The sequence below is a fragment of the Branchiostoma lanceolatum genome, chromosome 5, assembly GCF_035083965.1.
Source record: "Branchiostoma lanceolatum isolate klBraLanc5 chromosome 5, klBraLanc5.hap2, whole genome shotgun sequence".
Lineage (NCBI taxonomy): Eukaryota > Metazoa > Chordata > Leptocardii > Amphioxiformes > Branchiostomatidae > Branchiostoma > Branchiostoma lanceolatum.
In genome coordinates, this window is record NC_089726.1 from 10940039 (window position 1) to 10961068 (window position 21030).

Sequence of the window (21030 nt, forward strand, 5' to 3'; positions counted from 1 at the left end):
CAGTGACACTGAAGTTGATAGGACTGACAGTGGCACATACAAACTCAGGAGGGCAGAATAAACCTGGTTTCACACTACTGCTCAACGTTGTCCTCACGCATTCTGAGGAGCCGTCTGATGAATACTAATGAGGTTGACAATCACCTCGACTGCACACAGACAATACAAGTGCAGCGTAATGATTAATCTCACACAGGTATTGAACTGATCGATGGGCAACACAAAACTACAGAGTGCAACAAACCCATCTGGGCTAGCATAACCAAGTCACTGAGAATTTTAGTATAAAGAGTCTGGTAACTTAATTTACATACTTCTACAAAAAATACACTATTCATGCTTGACAGATTTGCTTGCTCAACATACCATCAAAGTCTTGTAGACTAATATGAGGCATCTTAAGAGCAATATTTGTGGTTCCCTAAGCTTACACCACAACCTGCCATGCATTATTATTCAATTTACTGCATCTCTACTGCAATCACATTAATAAATCTGTATCAGAAATTCAGATGTGTCACACTGAAATGAATGTCAAACATGATTTAGATTTTTTCACTACATGGATAAAAATACATCAGGAAATCATGTATGTATGCAGTCCCAATGTTTGCCTGTTTTTTTCACACGTCACCCTTTTAATCTAATATGCACAACTACATCCATGCATACATGTACATGACTGTTGAGTCAGCAGCATCAAGTGTTTAAAAGGTAGCAGCTAGTGTGGAAAAGATATAAAAACACTAGGGACAATGATAAAGAAAAGGATTTTGAGACGTAAAGGAGCCATAATGCTCATAGAAGCAGTTGGCGGACCTTTTCAAATCATTGAAAAATTGGGTCAATAAGTGCCAGAGGACGGTTGTATAAAAATACGACATTGACTTACACAACATATAAAAATAGACGACATATAATACGGTATATGTAAGTATTCTTAACCCCAGATAACCCTGTAGCCTCTCAGAACAGGGTAAGAGACAGAGGAGTATATCCTTTCAATTGTTTATGTCTTATCAGTCTTGCCTGCAGGGCTACCATCTCAGCCTGCTTGAAGTTCCCTACTACTGTATATACATTGTATTTTATTTGGTCAGAATTCTATAGACTTTTTAGCACTCTTCAGAGTAGGTGTTACCCCCTCAGCAAGCTGCCTGTGTAGTGCTACCAAGTCAGAGGCACACGGCTTCTGGGTCCCCGGGGTGGAGTCAATGTCGAAATCAGAGGAGCCCTGGGAGTCTGATAGCGTAGGGGTGAGCGGACAGGAGACGACACTGCGAGAACTACCTTGTGACAGAGGTAACTCAGGGTTGTCTGTTTGACATGAGCTGTTGGAGCAGACGATGACACTGGGGGTGCTTTCTACACTCTGCTGTGATAGAGATGTGCCCTCATGTCTGTCCTCATGTTCTGTCAGGTCAATACAGGGTACCAGGGCATCACCTTGTCCAATATTGGAATGTGAGGGCACTTTTGGCTGTATATTTATATGTTGATTACTCTTTATACATTGATTACTATCCCTCAAATTATTCTCTATTGTACCATCTACTGTAAGTGCTTTCTTTACTTCATCTTTCCCTGACTGAGAGCTACAAGATTTTCTTACATTGCTGTAAGCAACACCTGTTTGGTCTCTGTAATGTTCATGGTTTTCTTCCAAAGCTGTATCTTTGTCTTCCCTTTGTCCCTCCCCTATCCCCATCTCCTCCTCCTCCTCCTCCTCCTCCCCCTCACTGATGTAGGATGGCTGACTGCCTGTTTTGGGCCCATATTCCTCTTCATCTTCATCATTATCTGACTGGTTTAGATCTAATTTTTCACATTTATCACAACTGTTTTTCAGTCCAACATCAGACTCTATACCATTGTCCTTTCCTCCTTGTGTAGCAAAGCTCTGCTCTCCTTTCCTATCATCGTTTGCTATAGTGCTTTGTAACAAACACAGCTGAGTCTTTCTGATCGTGAGTGGTTGTTTTGTCTTTGCCATTGGCAATTGCGAGAGGATTAGCATCATCAGTGCTACAGCTGCTGATGGGCTGGATAGGGATTTGGGGTTTGGCGGAGACGAAGATTTTCCTCTTTTGTAGTAGAGGCGAGTCATCATCATCACTGAACAGGTTTTCATCATCGTTGTGGGAAACTTCTGTTGGAACAAGAGAACTGTTGGTAATGTTGAGCTATTTCCAGAGACTGTGGAATTATGAGTTCCCTGGCCGTGAAATTCATCACTTTTGATGATGAAGTCCATGACTATGGAAGGACTTACAGTCACACAAACCCTAGCTCTAGCCCAAGTTTGCATAGCCGTGGAACACATCACGCATATCAGTCTGTGCACGGCCGTGGACTTCATCGTTAAACCAATGAATTCCACAGTTCGAGACAAGTATAAGTCCCTCCATGGCTGGGGAGGTCATTGTTAAATCAATGAATTCCACAGCCCCAGACTAGTATTAGTCCCTCCACGGCCGTGGAGTTCATTGACAAATCAATGAATTCCATGGGCCCAGACTAGTATACGTCCCTCCACGGCCGTGGAGTTCATTGACAAATCAATGAATTCCATGGGCCCAGACTAGTATACGTCCCTCCACGGCCGTGGAGTTCATTGAGAAATCAATGAATTCCATGGGCCCAGACTAGTATAAGTCCCTCCATGGCTGTGGAGTTCATTGAGAAATCAATGAATTCCATGGGCCCAGACTAGTATACGTCCCTCCATGGCCGTGGAGTTCATTGTTAAACCCATGAATTCCATGGCCCCAGACTATAATAAATCCCTCCGCGACCTCTGCCCAAATCAATGAATTCTACAGTCGTAGAACTCATCAATCGACCGTCTCCGGAAATACCTGTAATGTTCCAATCATGGGAGCGCTCAGTACAAAATGACCCTGCGCCAAACAGAAACAAGAAAGCCTATTGATGACAAATGATTGGGCACTTTTCCAGCCTTAATTACCTTGTTCCTTTCTCTTGAGAGCTGCTCTTTGTAACCTGAGGGACCCTAGGGGCTTGTAAGAAATTAGTGATGAGTCTGGCTGGACACTTCTGGTCAAGTCTCGTAACCTTTAGAAAGAGAAATACATCTTGTTATTTCTTTAATTCCCATAACATCATATCAAAGTAAAAACAACTAGATAGAAATACCTATATAATATTTAAGCTTATATCTACCTTATATCTATCTACCTTTACACCTGAAAGGCAACATAAGGAAATGTATTCCTCATACTGTAAGACCAGTCATGATACAACTTAAGGGTATCGTAATAAACGAATAAATGAATACAGTTGTCTATATCCCTGAGGTTAACCATAAGTGATTTAAAATATGTTTTTCGCATCAAAGTATATTTTCTGATAAAAAATTGACTAATTTAGCTACATTTCATTCAAACTTAGACCTACATTGTACCTTCATATTATACAAGGAGACAACAGAAAGGAACTGATATCTGCCAGTTGCATCCCTTTTGTTGTCCATGTCTCCAAAGAAAACCCTGTCTGGATGACAGATGCCGGTATAAAGTATCAAAGACGAGCCCATTCTTACCTGTCCTCTGCTTCCTCCAAGGTGGTCCCCACAGGTGCCACATTAGCGTGAATTGTCTTTGGTCGGATATACCCAACAAAGTCTCGGATCTACAGGCAGAAATTATGCTTTAGCTGACATCAATCATCAATAACCCATATCATAAATTGCCTTGAGGTAAGCTGTAGTTGAACACCAGCAATCATTCAAACAAGGGTGAGGTGACCTTACGGTTGAGTTATGCCATCCACGGTGTAACATGCTGTTAATCATACTTGGTACCTCTGCTAGAAGGGGTAATATTTCAGGATAGTCGTCAATTTCACACTAAAGGCTTAATGTTTCTTTGTACATATTTGCACCAGGGGCGTGTGTTCCCTGATATCCATGTTGTGAAAAATGTAACATAGTTAAACACATTTTGTGCTTTATTGCATACTATCTTATATCAAAGATGCCATAAATCATACCATTTCAAACTGGAAATAGACTTCAACAAAGATTCTCTACAATTTGGGGTACATTTGAATTACCTGAAGTAGGTATTCCAACTTTGCAAATTCTGAGAAATAAAGCAATGTAGCAAATTAAATTTAATTCTCTGACAAAAACATACATCACTCTGATTCTCACCTCAGTGTAGGAAGAATGGAAAGAAAAACAGACTCTGTGATGATGCCTCGAGCCTTTCCTGAGAAAAAAAATGTAATTGTTGCAATAATGCAGCAATAACATGTGCATACTCTATGAACTTGTCTGTTAATCATGTTCAAAAAGTGTGGACACCTATTTGATAGATGAATTGTTCATGTACACCCATCCACTGTCATATGCCATGAAGCGTCAGAGGATTTCATAATTGCCATTGGTGCTTGTCTACAAAGTGCCAACTACCTCCAGGGCCTCTCAAGAAAATTCAATACAATACATGTACTCCGGAATATATGATAAACGGCTATACAATTATTCATTGTTTTTACAACTGGGTGAATGGTAAATGGTTTGGTGTTTTGGTATTCCATACAATTTCTCGGAATTTCACTATAACAAGAAATACAAATAACTGGCTTCCACTGTAGTAGATTCAAGTCTACTACATTTTTTGTAACATTTCGACCTCCTGTTGTATGCCAATGGAATCAATAATACAATCCACCAATGTCCACATATAGTAGTACCCAGTATTTGATTATACTGCTGCGGGGTAACTGACAATTATGTCAGTATAGTATACTGCAACACAATTTCACATATTTGTCCTGTTATCTGGTATCCCCAGAGTAATGACTAGGAAATATGGGAAATTACTTTCTCATTTGATTCAAATTTATTTCCATCGACGTACAAAAATACATTAGTTTCTCATTTGCTGATGTACCACAACACATAACTTGAGTCTAAACCAATTTCCTTTTGACAGCCTAATTCACCTGATAATCGTCCATACATTTACCAAATTGTGATTGCAGTCAGTGAATTGATCGGTAATGGCTGTTTTCCATCAAGGAAACTTGCACTTTTCACTGTGTCATACTGTTTCAGTTCATATAACATTATCATCAATATTCTTCATGGGGAAATTCAACTGTTTGGCAGAATTTTCGACTTGATCTCTCAGTTGTGAATAATTTCATCAGGTTGGAAAGTCACTGGATAATACGGTTCTTTATTCACAAGCAGGATATACACAACAACAGCTGATGACAAATCTCTAAGTCCTCTTCAGCTAGTTGACCCAATTGCTCTGGACACCTGCACAACTTTTTTGAGTTGGCCAACAGTTTGATTTCTCCATAATGTAATTCACCAACTCTCATGAACTTTCATGGCATCAAAATTCTGTGATTGAGATAATGTAGATTGAATACAAGCCTAGATTTGCAATGAATGATACAGATATGATGATGAACTTTGGTTTACCTGATGACATCACCAGGACCTGCATAAGCTGTGAACCACATGGTGGAAGGTGTGACACTCATGACCTCCAGCTCATGAGGGGGAGGGGGGCGGTACTTACAGGGCAGGGGGTGTCTACCCTTCTGGTACCTCTCCTGTCAATAAACATTTACAGTCATCAACTTGGTGAAAACTCCCTCAGGCCCCCTTTCCGATAGACGCTGAGCGTATGGTTACAGGGACCAAAATTGGATTTGTGTGACCCTTGATTTCGTTATTAGAATATGGTGCAAGATGCAAAAGTATGATTTAAAAGAAAACAATATACACACCAGACATAAAAAAGTACTCATACCTAATAACAAATTATCCTTTAAACATCTCAATGCTGCCAAATCCCTTAACCATATCAGATTTGGTGGAAAAAGGCTACCCCGGTAGGAAGAAGGTTAAATAACTAACCAGCCATCTGCAAGCGTGGATCTGTGTCTCGCTGGGGTCAGAGGTCAGACACTGGAAGATTTCGGGGACCGTCTGATAGATACTGGGGTTGTTTACATGTACCTGGAGAAGTACACGGGACTTGTATGAGCAGTAAACAGTAAAAATAATATAAGACACACCTGCATTATCGCACTATAGCAAATTTAAATTCCTGCGTCATTTCAATCTGTTCATAATGATAGTTATCTAATTCCTTCCTATTTGATTATAGAGATGTCTACGTGTACAATATGCTTTTGATTAATATTTGAGTAGCAGATTGTACAAAATATACAGATGTACTCACGCAAAAACTAATAACAGAAGCAGAAGAGCTTAATTGATGTAATGACACTATCGAGTGATAACGGTGACTGAGAAAAACTCATTTTGTTGAAACGTACAGAGTGAATAGTCTGGTGTTGATAAGTGGACCAAAACTGAAGATCGCTGGATACAGGGCTAGAGTGGATTACACAAAGTAGTTTTGATTTGAACTCACCTTCATGTGAAATCTCCTGCAGAGTTCTATGAAGAGGTATTCGTAGCCGTACTTGGCCTTACAGTTCAGCCTCACAACATAGTGGGCACCTCTGCTGATCCAGCTGAAGACAGGAACATCACACTCACAGGATAACATAGAAACAACCATTCTCATCTAAACCTCTGGTGAGCTCCTTAACCTTCTCCCTGCAGCCTTGTTTCTTAACCTTCTCCCTGCTGCCTAAACCCATAATCAATAGAGAATTGGTAGCCAAACGGCTACTTCACTGTGCTTAAGGTTACATACAAGATATGGAATACTGATAATAACAAATAAATGACAAAAAGATAAACATGTGATGGTCTTAGAATACATTTAGATACATACAGTAGTAGGTTATGAAATAGAAGCACAGAGTGTGAAGCAATCCCCAAGAAAGGGAAAAGTTAAACTGTTGGTAATACATTACAATGGCCTAACTTTTGTTGTTGTTCTTGTCATGATCTCCCAAAATTTAAAGCAGGTATTACATACTGAAGTAGTAAAACCTATTCCACATAACATGATCATAAATTATAGCATAAAACCCCACATAAAGATAATGAGTCATAAAAACCAAAGAGAGCACCATTAATCACACAAATGGAAGACATTTCATCTTACCTTTGCACTAAATTGATCAACGCAGTGCAGCAGTCTTCCTGTAATAATGGTAGACCTCATGAATAAATAATTTTCAATTTCACTGAAAGTATCTTGCCATAGCTAGATGATAAAAGATCAAGCCAACCTAAGGTTCTTTCATCTGATATCAACTAAAGGAATCATCAATACATTACATACTAGATGAAGGCTCAATATCCGAGTAAATAATATACATTACAAAATAAGTCACACAAATGGATATCAGTAGTACCATTTTTTTCTTTCTTTTTCAAAACTTTATTATGACTATACAGTATGTACACACAACATTGTTTGGGCTACTAAAACTCCACAGGATACAATGCATCGCCTATACCCACTTGAATACGTGATCACACATTTTGAGTTTGAGTTTTCCCCTCCCCCTCAAAAAGTTGCGTATGAAAATGCTTTTCAATTAGGTGTGGCTAATCTTGAACAGCTAAACTACTTAGTACCAGTAATACATTACTTATGTAAGCTTTTTCCTATAGCCAACTGTACAAGTTCAATTTTCTGCTAAACACTCGGAGAGAAAAGAGAGAAAATTTTTATAAGAAAAAAATTCAATAACCCGTTCTAGACATTTCGGTCCAGATCTTTCAGGACAAAAAATGTCTACTTAAGTGAGAAAGTGTCAATTTCACACCAACAATACATTTCAATGTCCAATACTAGTACCGAATCTGTAAATGAACATTACTCCAGTGAAGTGTAAAGGATAATGTATTTACCCTGGAAGGGATGTACTTTGCCTCTGGGACAAGGAACGTGGTATCAACATAGAGGCTCTGGATGTCCTTTGGTCTGAAATCAATAGTTACGAAATGAAATATATCAGAACAGGTCAAATAGAATGACCTCTTATCTTCCACTTGGCAGGAATCACTGATACAGATTAGGGTACAGACCAGTTGTTCCATTTGTGAGGCCTACAACAACAAACTGACATTAACATATATTATTCATCATTAGCCATGTTAATGTTAATGATACCAAAATACAACATTATCTAATCTATACAAATATAGTATCATTTGATTAACATAACTGGGTACAACAATCAAACACCCTTCTGATGGTAATGAACAAACAACTAAAAATCATACTTCCAGCTCTTGATTCTTAATTAAAGCCAGGTAATTACACTAAATGTTGACTAAAGTTGCCATGACATGCAATTATTTGTTGTGTATATGGACTACATGCATATGGGCTATATTTGATTTATATGCACTACTATGGACTGAGCATGTAAAGATATAAAGATTTATGACACAGAAATAAGAATAATCAATAAATCAATCAATTAGTTGATTGATTACCAACCTTCCCCCTTGGTGTAGATGTTGAAACTGTGCTGCACCCCCCACTGGTAACCTGAAGTCCCCTGTGTACAGTACTGTACCCTCCGAACCCTCAAACAGAAACCTGCAGAAGGGGAAACACACAATAATCATGTACACTAGACAGGTATCTATTCTATTCCAGCTCTGTTTGTTCCTTTAATTGGTTCCCTGCAGAATGGTCTGGCACCTATTATTAGAGAAACAGATATTGGTTGAAAATAATGTGATTGGTCACATGTCATTGTAACAGCAATGTAACAAAGTTTTTAAAAACGCTGGACAAAAAGACTAAACGTTTAAATGGAGCAAAGTACAGCTAGAATAGGATGGACAAGCTAGTAGTACACCAAATCTCTCCATAATACTGTAGATACAGGTAACTTGTTACTAAACACAACTTTTCTGAATGTAGAGAAAACACAGATCCATCTGTGGTGAAAAGACTTACATGACAGACCCAGGACAGTGGCCTGCCTGTAGAAGAGTCACCAGCAGGCTGTGTTCCTGTGGTAGCAAATAGATGGGAAACAGCAGATGGAAAGAATGACATGAAACTCAGTTTATGTACAATTTTACAAATAACCTTCACTCCCACTAGCTAGCTCCCTACTAGTAGGTTATGAATAATCTGTTTGTTTTACATAACAAGTGAACTGCTTTTACATGTAGGTGTAACACACCAGTTTTGTACAGTAGGCACAAACTATGTAAGACTGGACTGTAAGGTTTGATCCACTCACATGGGGAAGGACTCCTAATATTTTTTGTAAGTGTGGTGGGATCCATAGCATGCTCGAGGTGTGGCTCTCCTCGAAGTCAAACACGGGCCCAGCAGCTTTACGTCCCGTACGAGATTCAATGTTAAGAGTACAAGTTGTGTGTAAAGCACATTTACCACTACATGCAAGTAGCGCTAAGTAATACACTTACCTTCCCAGTAACTTCATTTGTGACTGTCAGACTTGTGGGTGTGTCGACTGGTAAAGTCTCCTACAACAGAATTTTTTAGAAAGTAAGAATTGATATGCATTCGGCACGAACCTGCCACAAGACAAATTACAATAATCTACCTAATCCCTTCTCAATGAATATGAAATTTTTATCATATCCCCATTTAGCTGCAGAGCTTCAAGCATGTGAAAATCAATTATAAATGTGTATCAGTTAATTGCTCTTGCATCTTGATGACTTTTCCATCACAAAAGGAGAAATCAAAGGTCAACACTCAACAGTTGATATATTTTCTGCATACTCACAATATATGGTCCCAGTGGTTTGAATTGTTTCTCTGTCAGTAGTAAGGCCCTGGTGATCTCTGTGCAGTACAGTCGAGTTTTTAAGCTATAAGCAAGACAAAAGGTTCATTAATCATATTCTTATTTTCCTTTTATCAGCTTAGATAAGAATGCTTTAAAAAGATAAACCCTCTGCATCATACTTTTTTTATGTATACAGAAGTATTATTACTAGAACAGAAAAATGATTCACACTATCTAACATTATCATATTTACAAGTACACATTTACTTCATGTTTTACACATATACTTTATCATGGGTAACTGTTTGTAACACTGTCCTATCAACATATCAATATCCTAACAATTTTGATATCCAGTATAACGTTACTACTTAGCAAGGGGGTTTAATACAATCAAATGGATCAGATAAAAAGATTATATAGATGTGCAAAATTGAGGATGCATATTATATTCTCACCTGGACTTTAATCTGGACAGGAAGCCTGGATTATCCAGCCCAACCATGTGATCTGAAAATTAAGATTATAGTTAGTATTGGTGTGTCATTCTTCAAGAGCTGTTCTAGTAATATGTTTCTAATAAATTCTGTGGGAGGGTGGAATTCCTTACCTCTGTGTGCATGCGAAAGAAAGAACGCCCAGGACTCCAGATTCTCTCCGTCAAATCTATCAATTGACAAATAGCGATACTCAGGCATGCGGCCTCCAAAACAACTCATTTTAGGAGAAAAATTAGGAAACTTGAGGAAACCAAGCTTCACTTAGTTTCTGTTTGGCGGGCAAGTTTTGACATGAAAGGGTCATAGGTCATGACACCTTTGCACGGCATTTGCGCGCCATCTAGCAGTGTGGTCAAGAATTGCAGGAAAAAGCTTAGGACGTTTTAAATGTCTGAATCATACGTTGACCATGACTTCCACATAAGAATTGCAAAAAGAGAAATTTTCCTTTGGAATATGAATTTGTTTATCATGCATTATATATATGGGTGAGTAGCTTCTCTATGTCCTGTGGATGGTTCTCTCTACATTGTAACGTTACCATGATCAAGGATGTTGGATGTTGATCAATGCAAAATTGTCGGATAAGAAAAATTTAAGAAATTTTAGTCCTTTACAAGATTTGTTGACAACGATGAGCCCCAGTTTTTATATTGTCAGAGTATGTAAATCCCGACCTCTCTCAATCGGAACTGCTCTTGGTTGATACCGTCACACAGAATTGACAGTGGGACAAGCAATAGCCAGCAAATGGGAACTTTTTTTCAATATATATACTCACCCACAGGCTGTACCTCTTGCTCATGATGACTTAGAAGATTGTTCATATTCCTACAAACGTTTAATCGTTGTAGCCGATCCAGAAATACCTGCAGACACAACCCACTTTCATTGAAAAGAGTCGTTGGTGTTGCACATCACTGTGTGAAATCCTGGGCTGAAGACATGGCGCTTTAATTTGTGCTTCATTAGTAACTATCAATCGTATTCTTTGCGCAAGAACTATTATCGACGGACCGTCAGGCACACCCTACTACTACTACTACTACTACTACTACTTCTACTGCTACTACTACTACTACTACTACTACTTCTACATAAATGTCTATGATAAGTAAAGAGGTAAGAATCCCACTTGCGCGCAAGCGCTCCATGTTCGGGTGTTTACGTTTCACCTGATGCGATGATTGTGTGAGAATTAGGAGAATCATTAAACTGTCCGTCTCCGTGACTTTTGACGTATCACCAGTGGATGGGTTCCATATGCTTAGTGGTGTGGATCTAAACCCGAGTTTAGGTTTAGGTTCGGACTCGAGTCCAGAGGTTTAGGTTCAGGTCCGGACTTAAAAGTCCGAACCTGAACAAAAATTTTGGAATATTTTTTCGTGTTACATGTAAAATTGCATATTGGCAGATATTTTACACGTAATTTGAAAACTATATATACGGAATTATATACAGTCAGTAATTAACACAAAAGTTCAGTTATAAACACAAAAACAGCAATGTTTTAATATTTTTCTAGTGCAAATTTCACGATTTAAGGAAGGTTTAAGATGGTTTGAAACAAAAAGGAGTGTATGAGTGACAGAATTTTTTTTCAAGTCCGGACTTGTTTCCAGACGTTTAGGTTTTTTTGGACTTGAACCTAAACGTTTTACAAGTCCGGAACCGGTCCGGCCGGACCGATCCGCAGCTGTAGAGAAATGAACGACGTATCAAAAAAGCTTTGTATAAGCATTATGAGTACTGCAGTCCGAAACCAGCTGCATTAAATGAGCCAAGAACAACGAAGAGTCGAAACATGTATGAAGACAAAAAGCCAAGTTCTCGGTTAGGTCATATTTACCTTAACGCCCAAAGAACATTGCGCTTGCGCGCCAACGCCTTCATTATAAAAGGGTGTACCGGGCGTGGTTAGTCGATAACAAGTTGTTTTGAAAAGAATCCGTAAGCTCTATCTCTAGCAGCCGCCATGAGTGGAACAAAACCGAAGTCGAGGCCTAATCACGGCGACGTTGTGAGATTTGACCATGACAAACCGCTGACGGTCAGTCACTACGGTGTCTACGACAAGAAAAACGACACCGTCATCCACACATCCAGTAAGTTAAGACCTGACCACGCCTGATTAAGACCTGAAGTAGAGTGAACGGTAGGGTGGATACAAACCACCATATCTCCAGTGCCGTAAGGCCAATGAGTTTGAAATTGTGGGGGAAACTTTGCCTTGGTACCACACCTTCCAACTATGAATAAAACACAGGAAATAGAGTTATGGTGTTTTCATAATTCATAAATATAGGATCGATATCATTTTTACAATAATTGACCTAGCCAAGTTGCTGCGTAGATCCTGGAGTATAGAATTTTTTACAGGATGTAGTGATAGTCAGCTGCTACAAGGAAGTCTTTCCGGAAAATTAGAATACTGCTCAGGTTTAGAGAAATATTAATATTTTTGTTGATTTTGATTATTTTTGGGGGGTAACCATGAATTTATCAGCCAGTATCTAAAGATTGTAAGATGAAATGAATTTTTGGGAAAGACTTTGAAAGAAAGTAATTCCTTAGGCCTTGTTAACGCCCAATTACAACTTTGTATGCCATAGCTACGAACTTGGCTGAGGCTTTTAAGTCTAAAACCCGACTTTTCAGAGTTTGGTCTTCCTAGCCCATCCATCAATCTGACAGCCGCATATTTCTCAATAGATTAATTGTTTTCACACCCCTTCACGAACTCATTATCTGCAATTATCTTAAATTATGCATAGGGCAGACCACACCACAGTGTCTATTCAAGTCATGATGGAAAGACGTTGTCTGACCAGTCAAGGGGGATCTATATATTAACTCGTTGCTATAGTAAAACCAAGAAGGTTGGTAAAACGTTTAAAAAGAAAATTGTTGAGAGTGGAAATGCCGTGACAAAAACATAATCGGAACATAAGAAGAGCACAGCCAATTAATGTACGTACAGTACAGGACTACCTGCACCAAATTTGGCATACATTCTTATAGAATACACTAATACACATCTATTGAAACAGGAAAGAATGTAAACTTTGTGCCCCTTCGAATTCAGAACAAAGAATATACAGAACAATTGATTGAAACTGTAAGCGTCACTCGTACATAACATAACAGTCCCAACTATACCGAAATACAACCCCGGAAGGATGAAATATACAGGGAATACATAGCCTCCGATACAGACTCCTCCCGGCTGTTTTCTTTTTCAAGTTACAGTTTTTATACTATTACATTTTTTTCTTATTGCTGGCCGGCCATCAATAAGAAAAAAATATGATAGTATAAAGACTGTAACTTGAAAAAGAAAACAACCGGGTGGAGTCTGTATCGGAGGCTAGGGAATACATTGCTTTTGTCTTTGTTTGATGAGTAACATCACAGATTGCTATATTTTGGTGTTAAGTTAAGTGTATGGGCCTAGGAATAAAAAGATCATAAGAAAATACTGGGCCATGGAGATACTTGCCCGTTGCCATTTTTGTTATCATCAGTGATTTCAATGTTTGTTGGATAAGTCTCAGAGTAATACTTACTAAGGAAGAGTGATGGAAATCTACCAAATTCAGTATGTTTTAATCAGTATTCCTTCATATATTTCACCCTTCTTTACGCGCATAACAGTGTATTCCAGCGTGACCCAGTAGATAGTCGGACCGCTGCTAAAACAACAAATTTGTCCGGATCAAGATCCGAATCATGGGGCTTGTGAAAGCTCTTAGCCTGAATTGACTAGATGATGCATATGAGTACCATTTTATTGTAGACGGCAGATAAAGTTTGTTTAGTGGAGATAATCTATGCGTTTTGAACAGATATGTGGGTCTAAGCTTTACTACCTGGAATCCAGAGCCTATGTACCGGCGCGCGCTCCAAGCTCCCAGGGCCTACCCTTCCGCTGACCCCGACGATCTACCCCGATCGTCGGGGTCAGTGGAAGGGTAGGCCCGGGGGAGCTCGTAGCGCGCGCCGGTACATAGGCTCTGGATTCCAAGGGAAAGCTTAACGTTTCACACAAAATATGCGTCATTCATAACACCTTCCTGATGGTACAACTTGTTTTCTTATCACTAGTGCCTTTCCACACGAGGATTTCGAACGGAAATCTTTTTCTTAGAGTCAAAACAGACTATAGTCAGATGTATATTGACTTGTCTGGCAATCATTGTAGACTGAAAATATTTTGTATTTTCCTTCCGTACTACCCACTAAATAAGACGCACTACTCGTTGTACAAATGCATATTCCATCAAAGTTTCTGTAAGAAACAAAACAATCGAAGCTTGTATGACGAAGGACGGATAGTATAGTACATTTACAAAAAAAGGGAATAATGAAGAAATGGCCCTCTTTCAAATCTGTGCCAAGGAAGGCTGTCGTGTTTTTGATGATGGTCTTGACACCTTTTACTCTTGTCTATCACTAGAATTAGTTCATTACACGTAATTACTATAAAAAAAACCAGAAAAACTAAAGCCTTTTTCAGTTTTTGGCGCCAAACCTCTGTGCATTTATCGTTCTATCCATTTTGCTGAGGGACCAATGTCAACTGGCTGCTTTGTTTCTGTCTGGACAGGGTGCGTATAGAAATGTAAAATATAGGAGGAGCAGTGGGAAGTGAAACTAGAGCAATTATCACCCAATCATAGCCTCTCTACTCGCACCTTAGCTCATTTCAATACTATTTCAATATTTAAATGAGCCTTTTGGAAGGCAAGGCCCGCCGAGTCTTAACATGCTGGAGGCTTAATTAATTGCAAGACTGGGCCACCAGGTGGAATGAGTGGTCTATCGTGGGGCAGTGGAAAGTCAAGTTCATCACAGGTATTTTCATGCATATGATTTAAGAAACTGAAATTGTTCGTATCATTACAGAGGTCATTTTGCAAAGAAGTTGAATAGAACCTCAAGCTCTTTAAAGCCTGCTTTAAGCCTCGAAACTGTGGCGAACCAGCCCTCAGTCGTAAATGAAAGTAAAAGGGTTCTCCAGAGGATTAATTCACAAACAGCAAGCAAAGGCATAGACCCTTTTGTTTGGCAAAGGAATCAAGTTCAGTTGGTTTCAGTCAAGGTTATTAAACCTCCTTGGTTTCAGTGTAGATTGGCGTCCCCAGTGACTAGTTAGTAGTGTAAGTGGGTGACATATTTTGAAGAATACTAGTGAAAGAAATTCGTTGACGTCACTGCCGAACAACAGATACTCTTCATACTCACAAAGAAACCCCTCCATTTTTAGCCAAGTTATTTCTTTGAAGAAAAAAAAGGTGACTATACATATTCTAACGTTACCCAAATCTGTTTGATGTCGTTTTCGGCTAGCTATGAATATTCCATGACTCTGTTTTCATAGGTGCGGAGTGATAACTATGCAAGCGTGGCGAAACAGTACGACAGCGTCACTGTTGACAACATGCCTAGGATGAGGCGGTACTCGCCAGAGAGGGTGGTGCAGAATGCCGAGGCCCGTATTGGTGAAACCAAATACAACCTGGTAACTGACAACTGTGAAACCTTCGCAAGGGAGAACGAGACTGGGCGAGGGCAGAGTGATCAGGTTTGTTCCTCCCACATTTCTGAGATTTGTATCCATGACGAGCTTCTTGTAGGAAAACGTATCTGCTGCTACTTACTCGATCTGTACTTTTACTGATAAAAATAATTTATGCCACGGTCATCATCATAGCTTGTCGTCGTGCACATGGTGTATCTCTATCCAGTTCAGTGCAATCTCGTTCGCTTCCCGTAGGTACGAGTCTGTGCAGGTCACAGGTGAAAGGCTTCACTGTTGGTCTTCCCCCACCGTAGCAGGTTGTCACCTGTCCTGGCCACCCTTGCCCTTGCCCGGTTCAGGGCAACCCAGTTCCTTCTGGGCTGTTCCATGGACAGAGTACGTGTCGTACAGACTAGAGATCTTACCTCCCCAGAAAATATTCAATAGAATAGATTGCCTTTAAAAAATAAACGCAAGATTGCCAGTCACTGAGCCTGCGGATTCTGTTTTTTCTTTCAGGTGGCGAACGTTGTGGCAAAGGTTGCGAAGGTGATGGAGGGCGGCAGTGTGAGGATACTGTAAACTTTTGTCATCGGATATGTTTGGCACCAGCAGTTCCCGACTGAACAACACCTGTGGTTGATGATGTGGGTCAAAATGTGGTTGTAACATTTCCCAACCAATAGCCGTATTTTACGATGTAGTCAGGTTGCTTGCATAGCTTATTAACACCTGAGAAGATTGTAACCAACAGTATTGAAGTACATGTTGTAACTGCCCTGCTGACGTAAATGGAATGTTGGCCGTATTTCTAGCTTTACTATACAAAACAATATTGTAACGTTACCCCCTTCGTTTTGATACCGATTGTGACGTGTAGGGTTAGACTGCAATACTGTTTCTAACAAAAGAATGTTGATAAGTTTGCCGTGTGACAATCGTTTAGCTTGAAACAGAGCAAAAAGATGAAGAAATCGAAATTCTCAAGGTTTTTTTTCAACACAATTCATCCACTTTTGTAGTAGCGTTCCCATATCGCTCTGTAATTATTGTGATAGTTAGCTACACCGCGGCCAAGTGGACATGTAACATTATCAGAAAGGTAGTGGGGGTGAGGTGATGGGAGGAGCCAGCAAGTCCCAACTGATATCCGCAAAATACCCACTAGGACCCGTGAACCTCCCACTACGACTGGCGGTACGCTGGCGCCACAAAGCCGGCGGGGACCCCTCTTCGGCAGCGGGAAGAGGTGTATTTGCTTCTGGGCGACCTTCAGGTAATGAAGGTGTCGGCCTGCAAATGGGTGCCAGGCGGAAGACCCCGACCTACCGAGGCAACGGCTGGGACCACAAGCCCAAGTAAGATGGGAACTGCGGGGCAGCTGAGGAAATCTCCGGCCGTACGACCCTGTGCCGTCCGTCGGGCTCAGGTTCTTCTCAGCCCAGAGAGACTGGCTCGTTCTTTCTCGCACGAGGCCTGCTGGTCTTTAAACTCTGTGTGCAAGTCTTACTGCGCAAAAGTCCAACGGCGATGGGAGATTCAACGACGGTGGCAGGTTTGAGAAGCCGGAAGCCACCAGCTGGACTCCTGCACGTATGGCGGCTCGCGATGTGATGGCCGCGTGGAGGCTGAACCAGCTAAGCGGAAGCCTTACGAGGTCCTGCGCGAGTGACCGGGCAGCCTTCTCTAGGGACAGCACTGCCCGCCTCCATGGAGGGAACCCCCGATAAAAGGGTGGGGTAAACAAAGCTCGCTTAGCACTGTCCGGGTCAGCAAGCCACGGCTGACGGGATCTCCAACTTAGTGGTCGACAAACAGTAACTACTTTGAGAAAACAGAATCAAAAACGTATTGCAACGACGGCACTCATACTGAGCTGCTGGAATGTACGGACAATGCTGGATCGCGACGACTCAGGCAGACCCGAACGATTGTCAGCGATCATAGATCGGGAACTGCACCGATACCACATCGACGTGGCTGCTCTATCTGAAACAAGACTAAAGGGTCACGGACAGCTCACAGAGGAGCACTACACGTTCTTCTGGTCAGGTGGTGAGGTGCACCAAGCCGGCGTCGCTTTCGCTGTACGCAAGGATATTCTCACAAGACTTGCCGCAGCGCCGACTGTGATATCCAACCGCCTCTGCAGTGTTCGCATCAGGCTGGCTGATAAAAGATTCTTGACCTTGGTGGCAGTATATGCCCCAACTATGACGTATGACGATGCCACGAGGGCGAGCTTCTACGCGGACCTCGGGCCTATACTCAATGACGTACCAAAAGCGGACAAACTTATTGTCCTCGGTGACTTTAATGCACGCGTGGGGAACGACCGTCCCGGATGGAGCCGTGTGCTGGGGACGCAAGCAAGAGGCAGGACAAACTCAAATGGTAGCTTGTTGCTGGAACTCTGCACAGAACTGGACCTTGCAATCACAAATACCTTCTTTGCCATGCCTGACAAGTGGTACTACTCCTGGATGCACCCCCGCTCTCGTACCTGGCACCTGCTGGATTACATCCTTGTGCGAAGAGATGACCTGAGGGACGTGTATTCTACAAGGGTGATGCGAGGTGCGACCTGTGGAACAGACCACTTCATGGTGAGGGCTGTATGTAACCTGCGTATTGCACCTGTCCGCCGAAAACGCGCCAGACAACCCTTACGCAGACTTCATGTGAGTCTGCTTCCACAAAAGGCACAAGAGCTGGAAAATAAGGTGTCTGACTGCATCAACCAGCTGCAGGGTCCCGAAGTGGAGGAGCTCAGTGTGAATGAGCGATGGGGCCAAATAAGTAAAGTTGTTTACGCTGCTGCAAAAGAGGTCCTTGGGCACCCACGAAGGCGGCACGCTGACTGGTTTGACCAGAACGACACGGACATACAGATGCTGCTAGCTGAGGTGAGGGCTCGCCGCCAGCAGTCTTTGGCCGGAGTGTGTACAAGACGGGCAACAGAGCAACTGAGAGAAGCCCGCTCGAAGCTCCAACGTGTCACACGTCAAATGAAGAACGACTGGTGGGACCGCAAGGCGGACGAGCTACAGGGGTTTGCTGATGCACATATGACCAAAGCCTTCTACGACGGACTGAAGGAGGTCTACGGGTCCCGACACTCAGGCTCAAACCCCGTACTCAGCGCAGATGGGGCGACCCTACACACAGCGTCAGACGAAATCCTGGAGAGATGGAAGGAGCACTTCCAGCAGCTTCTCAACAGACCGTCTACTGTCGACCAAGCAGCCGTTGAGAGACTTGAGCAGCGCCCTGTGCGCCAAGATCTGGACGGCCCACCTACGTCGGATGAGCTGCAGAAAGCGCTGAAGTCCCTCAAGTCCGGAAAGGCTCCAGGTGTCGATGGTATACCGGCTGAGGTATTAAAACACAGTGGCAAGGTGTTACACAACGAGCTCCTGTGGTTGTATCGGAAATGTTGGGAAACCTGCGCCGTCCCTCAGGACTTCAAGGACGCCATGATAGTGACTATTTACAAACGCAAGGGTGACCGTCGTGACTGTGGCAACTTTCGTGGTATATCGCTGCTTAGTATTGCAGGCAAACTACTGGCAAAGGTTGCCTTGGCAAGACTGCAGATAATCTCGGAGGCAATACTACCGGAGAGCCAGTGTGGTTTCCGTCCCGGCCGCGGTACCACAGACATGATCTTTGCGTTGAGACAACTTCAAGAAAAGGCTATTGAACAAAGGATGGGACTGTACATTGTCTTTATAGATTTCACCAAGGCCTTTGACTCTGTAGGAAGGGATGCTTTATGGCGCATCCTGGAGAAGTTTGGATGTCCCTCAAGGCTTCTTGGAGTCATCAAGGCATTCCACACAGACATGCGTGCCATGGTGTCAGTCGACGGCGAGGCCTCGGACTTCTTCCAGGTCCTTCATGGGGTCAAGCAGGGATGCATACTGGCCCCCACTCTGTTTGCGTTATTTCTCGCGGCAGTCATTGAAGAAATGTCAGATGACGTGTTGGAAGGTATCTACATCAGAACTCGGTCTGACGGTGGTCTTTTCAATCTCTCAAGACTAAAATCCCAACGCCACGTACTGGTGAAGTGCATCCGTGAACTACTTTATGCCGATGACTCTGCTTTAGTGGCTCACACTCTCGGTCGCATTCAACGGCTATTGGAGGGTTTCGCGGGAGCAGCTAGAGCTTACGGTCTGACCATAAACATCAGGAAAACAGAGGTTCTCCACCAGCCAGTACCGGGGCAGCCACACACACCTCTGCTGGTGCTGCTGGACGGAACGCCCCTAGCTGAGGCAAAAACCTTTACTTACCTTGGCTCTACACTGTCAAACGACAATTCCATGGACTGCGAGATCGACGCACGGAGGAGAGCGGCCTCGACTGCATTCGGTCGCCTAAAGGACCGCCTGTGGAATGTGAAATCTATTAGACTGAACACAAAATTGAACGTATACAGAGCGGTCGTGCTGAGTGCTCTTCTTTATGGTCTGGAGGTTTCAACCCTGTATGCCCGACATGTCCGCCAGCTGTCTGTCCTGGTTCAACGCCATCTGCGCGGACTGATGGGTATCACCTGGCAAGACCGTGTATCCAACGTCGAGATCCTGAGAAGGGCGGGCATGCCGACTATGGAAGCCATGATTACCCGCATGCAACTCAGGTGGACCGGTCATGTTATCAGGATGTCTCAAGACAGACTCCCACGGGACATTTTGTTTGCCGAGCTGAAAGAGGGATCAAGACCCCGTGGGCGACCACGGCTACGCTTCAAGGACACTTTAAAACGGCGCCTTGGCGTGGCTGGCATCAGTCATCAGCAGCTGGAAAGGATGGCGAGTGACCGGGTCGGATGGCGCACGGTGGTGAGGAGGAGTGCTGAGGCCGTGCACAGGGACTGGGTAGCCCGCGAGGAGGAGCGTGCTCGACGACGACACGCGTGTACTTCCAAGCGGCCCCCTAAGAACTCTTAATATTGATTTAGGACTTTACCAATACCATCAGCGTTTGACTTTTTGTGCAGTTGTCATAGTCTTTTAGACTGACTGACTATATAGCTACACCGCGTGTTGTACTTTATTGCATGTAATTTTTGTGCGTTTGTTTGCAGAAAAATCATAACGTTAATGATATTACTTGGAGATCAATAAAAATCGTCTAAAAAGATTAATCACCACATCATACCCTTGAAAACACACAAAGGTCCAATTCTCATCAGTCATTTCCATGTGTGGTTGCAGTTGTCCATATCAATTTGTGTGATCAGGATACACTTTACTTGACTTCATAGGTTAGATTAGATAGGTAAGTGGGATTTTCGGT

The 21030-nt window shown here is 42.2% G+C and overlaps 2 protein-coding genes across 2 annotated transcripts; one reads left to right on the forward strand and one right to left on the reverse strand.

Annotated features, from left to right (window-relative positions):
• Positions 1–1096: 1096 nt before the first annotated feature.
• Positions 1097–10513, reverse strand: LOC136435320 (protein artemis-like). The gene is made up of 17 exons (XM_066428711.1): positions 10310–10513; positions 10158–10209; positions 9697–9781; positions 9371–9430; positions 8889–8944; positions 8421–8522; positions 7826–7898; positions 7071–7108; positions 6426–6528; positions 5903–6004; positions 5462–5595; positions 4175–4232; positions 3563–3651; positions 2969–3075; positions 1944–2149; positions 1613–1804; positions 1097–1480 (listed from the first exon to the last, which is right to left on the reverse strand). The coding sequence occupies exons 1-17, from the start codon at positions 10416–10418 to the stop codon at positions 1097–1099; spliced, it is 1950 nt and encodes a 649-aa protein (XP_066284808.1). The 5' UTR covers positions 10419–10513.
• Positions 10514–14570: 4057 nt separating this feature from the next.
• On the forward strand, positions 14571–16478 carry LOC136435058 (uncharacterized). The gene is made up of 3 exons (XM_066428240.1): positions 14571–15053; positions 15580–15783; positions 16240–16478. The coding sequence occupies exons 1-3, from the start codon at positions 15009–15011 to the stop codon at positions 16300–16302; spliced, it is 312 nt and encodes a 103-aa protein (XP_066284337.1). The 5' UTR covers positions 14571–15008; the 3' UTR covers positions 16303–16478.
• The last annotated feature ends 4552 nt before the right edge of the window (positions 16479–21030 follow it).